Here is a 6,935-nt window from a genome sequence, read left to right as displayed (position 1 = left end):
TATTATCATCTAAGTGCTGCTGTGTAAAGTAGAATAATATACTAATTTAAATATAAATTTCAAATTGTACATTATTTTGTATTAAATTTGTATTACAATAGTCACACAATACGATAGTCATATATATATGAGACAGAAATATATTACTACAGCTGCACTAATAATTGTAAATTGTATATGTATAGTAGTAATTTATTAATATTTTTATTATTGTAATTTCAAAGCTACTTTGAAATAAAGTATGTTGTATAAATCAGTATATTAATTAAACTGATTTTTAATGTCTGTGGCAATTCTTCCATGTGGTATCAAAAATGGCACTAAATATGCAACATACCAAAATGATAAATTTCAGTGTCTTTTCGACACTTACTTGGAGTTAGGAAATATAGTGAAAAAAAAGTGCTGTTTATTGATGTGAAATTCTTAGAATTAGTTCAGGGGTTTAGTTTGAGGACTAGCAAAACGAGAACAACATATTTGTCTTTGCAAAGTTTCACAGAGACAGCAGCACCACTGTTTGCTTTAATATTATGTTGGTGTTGATATACAAGATTTCTGTGTGAAGTTCACATACTTCTTTATCTCTTAGTGTTGTCTCTTCTCTGCTCCTCAGCTGTGCCGAGAGGAAGTCTTTCAGCTCGGAGGAGGCCGGAGCCGGCACAGTGACCGAGATATCAGCGCAAGCAGCCATTAAAATGGGTTAATCACTATCCACTAAAGAAAGCCATCAGATACAGTACTTGTGTGTCCTTGCATTGGAATAAACCCTGCCGAGTCTTTATGAAAAGCCCTTATTCATGTTTGTAATGGCATGTCCATTTTAGTTTTTTAAAGAAAGTTTTAAGAGTGGCCTTTCTGAGTTTGTAAAGTCTGTACAATGTATTATTCTAATAAAACTACAAATTATGATGCAAAATAAATACAATTTTTTGCAATTTGTTTTGATAAGTGAGATACTCGCTCAGATGTCTTTGCATTATTAATATTATTTTATGATTATTATTTTATTTTTATTATTTTTTTTGGAGAGTATGGTATATATTTAAATCTGTAGTTTTAAGTACAAATCCATATTAATGAGTTATAAACACTGCCAGAAACTAAATAAAATAAAATAAAATTGTTTTCCAAAGTTTGAGGTCCTCAAGAAAGAAGTCACATCTTCTTAAAGCTGCATTTATTTGTAAAAGAATAAATGGAGCAAAATAATATTATTGTGAAATTATTTTTACAATTTAAAATTTTATAAATATACAATATTTATATTTTTTTATAAATTTCACTTGTTCCTGTTTTAAAAGCTGAATTTTCGGCATCGTTATTCCAGTCTTCAGTGTCACGTGATCCTTCAGAAATCAGTATAATATGAATGGCGAAAAGTTATTATAAATAACTTTACTGTCACATTTAAATGAACAATGTCACTGCTGAATAAATGTAAACATTTCTACAAACTTTTGAATGATTTAATTTATTATGAATTAACTTCCAGGGATTTTTTAAAGAATCCAAGATTTTTATAACATCATTACTGATTATATTGAGAACACTATGTAAACAAATAATGAGGCAGTTACAATACAAACATTAAATAATAAATTCACATCGCAAAAAATAAATAAATAAATAAATAAATCCAAAAGGAAAAGACTGAACAACTCACAAATTTAAATTGTTTAAAAATCACTTTTGTAGTCCCAAAAGTAAGTGTATTTCATCAAGCAAAACATAAAAAAGTGGCTTCTCGCTTGAAACTTACATTTATGTATATAAAGCTTTGTTAAAAGATAAGAGGATTAAGTAAGTATATTTAGTTTTTTTCTGTAAGTCCACCTTTTTTTCCAATTATCAAGTCCAAACAAAGTATTTCACCTAGGGTAAGGAAATTATTTTCCATTATTCGCAATAATAAATAAAGGAAAAGTCTTTCGTTATTATTATTATTTTTTTTTTTATCTTAAATTTTTTTTAATGCCATACAGCAAAACAATACAACGAGAAACATTAAAAAGTGTAGGAAAAAATAACTTTATACAATAGTATACCTGTTTACAATATTATGAGTTCGAATAGCTTTTTTACTTGTGCAGTTACATTGAATCTTACAATACAGCTTGAAATCATTGAGAAAATGAGAAATGTTTGATATGGAGCCTGACCACTTCTTTTAATGAATATGAAACTTCCCCATTGAAATTAACAATTGTATGAAATATACTTCATCTTTGTCAACTCTATCTGATCACTGAAGTATGCACGCAATGTTTATTAGTGACGAATGGGAAGCGCAAAATGACGTCAGAGCAGCAGTGTACACGCAGACGAGAGTTTCCGGTTTTGGCGCGCACGCGCACTGGCCGGTTTTTTTTTTTATTATTATTATTAGTACCGAACTGAACTGTTGGTTGGTAACTATCTTAGCGGCTTTTCTCGACAGCATTTGAACTGAAAGGAACTGAAGTGCCATATTTTTGAGTTCACCGAGTGGACCACAGAATTCATAAATCTCTAAAGGATGGCTTTATTATTGACGCATCCGTCCCTGATGTAACGGAGCCGAGCGGTGAGAACCCGGTCCTTACGATCAGACAGATATTTATGTAACTTATATCTTAAACACATCTGGCAGCATGTAATCAGTCGACTATGTCTCCCAAAACCCTACGGACATGCTTTAAATTATAAAACAGGCATCAGTTTATCATATAAACTGTCCTCGGCCTGATCTGACGTTAACTGTGGTGGTGTTTCGAAATCTAGTGAGCTGCCTATCTAGACAGCATGTAGGGTGTGTGCGATTCGTGAATTATGAGGAACGTATGCGCCTTTGAAAGCCCCGATGAATGATATCTATGTAGGCAACCAACAGACATTAACTGTGATCTGTCGTTTGGTCTACAAGTGAACTTCTACTCTGAGCTGCGGTTTTGTTTTCACTTCCTCGTGTCAGGACATGCCACGTCGTCTTAGCACACCTGAACACGTGTGAAAGCCCCTGATGACGAGGAGGATGAGGATGCCCTGACACGTGACGTCATGGAGGAATGCACCTGCACTCGAAGCAGCTGCCAGTGAAGGTTTGATTCGTCCACATCACCTGCTCATCCACTCCAGCAATGGGAAGGCAAGTACAACACTCAAGTCTTTGAGGAAAGGGGTTTTCTCCAAAGGAAAAGAGTTGATGTGAAACTGCATGTACTGTATGTAATGGAAGTGATGTGAGAAACGAACCTTTTCGAAGCTTCGAATGAATTGAAGTAATCGCTACGCAAAATGATTCACTTGATGCCTGCTGGTAAACTGTATAAATGCAACAAAAACTCAGGCCAAAACATTCATAAAAACAGCTTTTACAAACCCAGTGGAAACGCTTTCCTAAAAGTATAATATATTAAATGCAATCAGAATAATAAAATACCATTACAAATGAAGTGTGTTGGCTATAATATGCATCTTTTGATATCCAAATGCTTGTGGTGTTCGTTTTATGGAGAGCTTGTCTAAACAGGCCAGCAATAGATTATTAACTACTACTCATCCTTTTAATTACACAAATGTCTCTTTATAAATGTCTACAAATTGATCAAACTGATCCGATATCGTATAGACACAGACGCTGATGCAGGGGTTCACTTGCATGATACACCGGTTCACTGAGATCGACCCCTTAAGGCGAACTACTGATATTTCGAAACGTTTAGAAACAGCTATGACGTAACGAAGCCTCGTGTACTGCAATCACGTGGCTTTGGCATTTTGACACGCTCCGAACCACTGTTTAGAAAAGATTCATGAAGAGGTGCTTTTCAAAAGTGGCCATAAATATGTAATGACGAGTACATTATTGGCAAATTATTGTTTATTATATGAAGTTTCTGCTGCTTGACAAACCTTTAAAGTCAACTTAAAATAAGAAGAGCTGCTATTTGCTTTCTGAACGCACAATCGTGGTCTTACTGTAAATGGTTCACTGCGGCAGACTAAATCTCACAATTCAGACTTTTTTCATTCTAAGGACAAATGTCTTTGTGTTTTTTTGCCATAGAGTGTAAAATATAGAAACATTTCTAATAGAAAAAAAAATGTATAATAAAGACATTCTTCTTAGAATTGCGAGTTTATTTAGCAGTTCTGAGTTTAGCCTATATCTTGTAATCTCGCGGTGCAAGAAAAAAATCATAATTGAGTCACAATTACCTTTTTTATTTCTTTTTTATTCTGTGGCTTCCACAAAAAAAATCTAACCAGAAACATACTTTCTGATTTCTATGTGTTTACTAATTGGCATTACTTGCTATTGGCATAGCGGAATGGATGAAGCAAAAACACCATATTCATCATATCCTAACCACAATGCTTTTCAGTACAGTGGTAAACCACCAAAAAACGTCCACAAAAGAAACTTTCAAATGTTCAACATAACTGAACATTAAACACTACATTTGTGGTCACATTTATTTAATCAGCTCGAATCCAGTTATTCCAATTGCAGTTCACACAATTGGGAACTTTATGTGAGGCTGAATGATTTCGCCAAGTATGTCCTGTGAATCTATTCACCACGTTTGCAGCTTGGTTTGAAAGTGACTTCTGTGTGAGCAGCCAAGCTAAGAGGATCCAGTAACCATGATAGTTTTCTCATCATTATTTTTTTCTCTCTACAGGATTAGCATTTCCTGTCTGTTTCCAGCATCCTGGCACTTCAGCCTGTCTCCGGTGGTTCTGCCGCGGTTCCTGTTGCCTTCCTTCAGGCAGCTGCTGCTGCTGGGTCTGTTGGCGGGTGTGATGGGGCTGCTGTACCTGCTGCTGGTCACAGGGAAGGGCCAGTACAGCTGGCTAAGAGAGGACCGACACCTCCACACGTAAAGCAGTGCTCATCAGTTCTGTTATTCCTGTTATGCATCTCAGCAAATTGATTCTGAATCATTCTGATTGATGTGTCTCCGCTAGACGTTTGGGTCGGGTGCCGGACATGGAGGCCACGGACACCAATAACCCCAACCTGAACTATGGGCTGGTGGTGGACTGTGGCAGCAGTGGCTCCCGTGTGTTTGTGTACACCTGGCCTCGGCACAACGGCAACCCGCATGAGCTCCTGGACATCAAACAGATGCGAGACCAGAACAGGAAGCCTGTAGTGATGAAGATCAAGCCAGGTCAGTGTGGGAATGAATGAACAGAAAGCAGGCGTCTTGAAGTGGTGATGTGGTGTATTTTGCCGGTTCTCCAAAGAATCGAACTCAGTCAGGGATTTTTCTCTCAGAAGAAAAGACTTTATTTTAAGCAAAACAAAGCCGAGAGGTCCTTGCAAGGAGATCTCTCAAATGTTATTTGGTTTCTCCTTATATACACTATATGGGGCGGTTCCACATAGTCAAACTTTTCCTTTAGACTACACTTTTCATACATCCCTAGAGAGGGGAGGCCCTCTGCTTGAGGCCCTTAATGTATGTCTGACCATATGTTTCTCATCAGTTTTGTACATTCCAGGGCGTAGGCAACTTTCTATTAGATTTTAGGCCTATAAGATTTTAATAGAATAAAACATCAGTTTCCTGATTTTAATCAGTTCTCATTTTGATGAACCGAGAATGAATCCCAAGAATCAGTCTTTTAGTCTGTGCTCTCTTGAGTGTGAGCGAACTGTTACTGAACAATAGACAAAACACTTTACAGTGTAATAGTATTGAAGCATTATTTTGTTTTTGATTTAATTTTAAGATTTTGAGTAAATAATGAACGAATCAACAAATAAATATACGGATGCACACAGCTGTTGTAAAATGTCCATTTTAGATCGACTAACTGTAGGGATTTAACGATTCACTCAACTCACAATTCGATTCAAATTATAAATTAAATGTGTCCTTTTATTATTGATTGGACAAAATTTTGCACATTTCTTTGTGATATTGAAATATAACACTATAATAATATTAATATAGCACTTGCATTTTATTGATCTTTTGTTGGTTTTGTTTGCTTCTATTGTTCTCATTTTTAAGTCGCTTTGGATAAAAGCATCTGCTAAATGACAAAATTTAAATCTGATGTAAATGTAAATAACAAAACTAAATTGTAAATTTTTAAATAAGCCCTAAATCAAATAAATAAATAACAGAAATAAATCACTTCATATAATAAAATAATGCTTTGTCTGTGCTCTTTCCATATAAAATTAGAGGCAACCACTGCATTTTAATCATGATCCAAACAGATGCTGCATACATGCAACACAAGCAGTGTTTAATCTAAATCAGATTGTATAATTTAGAAATTTTAAAAAGCAAAAACAGAATGATTTGACTTAGGTTTTTGTGAAACTATACATAAAAATATCAGCATGAAACCGAAACAGCAGATGAGCTGAACGAGATGCAGATTCACTCTCTGCCAGCAGGGGGAGCTTCAAGTGTTTCCTTGGTTACCGCTGTAAACAAAGCAGCGCTGCATTTATTAACTTTAATATGCATCACACAGAGACAAGATGGGGAGAAAAAATACCATCTGAACTCTTCTAAAGACAGTAACCTTCAGACATACGTTCGTATAAACTCCTACTTCTAATTGAATTGCGATTTGTTTAGCATCTCAACAGATTTGAATTGTCACAAATTTGAATCCATTTTCAATTAATTTTTTTATATTTAATATATTTAAATTATTTAAATTAAATGGGTCACACTATGTGTGAGCACCAAACCAAATCTCCAGGTGCTGAAAAACCTCTGTGCACCTAATAAATAAATAAAACAAAAAACATATTCATAATAAAAAAAAAAAAAATTAAAATAACATAAATAAAATGAATAATGCACATTTAGTTTCATTGCAGGTAAAACATATTTATGACCAGTACATTTTTTTCAAGTCACTGCCATTACCAGAATGTGTCATGTCTCATGTACTCACTCAATCAGTGTTTCATCTGC

At 34.8% G+C, this 6,935-nt stretch overlaps 1 protein-coding gene across 2 annotated transcripts; it reads left to right on the top strand.

The window, feature by feature from the left end:
* Positions 1-2,268: 2,268 nt before the first annotated feature.
* LOC128018235 (ectonucleoside triphosphate diphosphohydrolase 4) lies at positions 2,269-5,159 on the top strand (the record flags this gene model as incomplete). 2 transcript variants are annotated; one of them, XM_052603628.1, is given in 4 exon segments in its annotated part: positions 2,269-2,857; positions 2,954-3,127; positions 4,668-4,865; positions 4,954-5,159. In XM_052603628.1, coding segments are annotated over 3 exon segments (412 nt in total), but the record flags the coding sequence as incomplete, so codon positions are not given.
* Positions 5,160-6,935: the final 1,776 nt, after the last annotated feature.

The sequence above is a fragment of the Carassius gibelio genome, chromosome A8, assembly GCF_023724105.1.
Source record: "Carassius gibelio isolate Cgi1373 ecotype wild population from Czech Republic chromosome A8, carGib1.2-hapl.c, whole genome shotgun sequence".
NCBI classification, from domain to species: Eukaryota; Metazoa; Chordata; class Actinopteri; order Cypriniformes; family Cyprinidae; genus Carassius; species Carassius gibelio.
The sequence above is the reverse complement of the archived record's forward strand: the minus strand, read 5'-3'. Positions and strand labels throughout refer to the sequence as shown.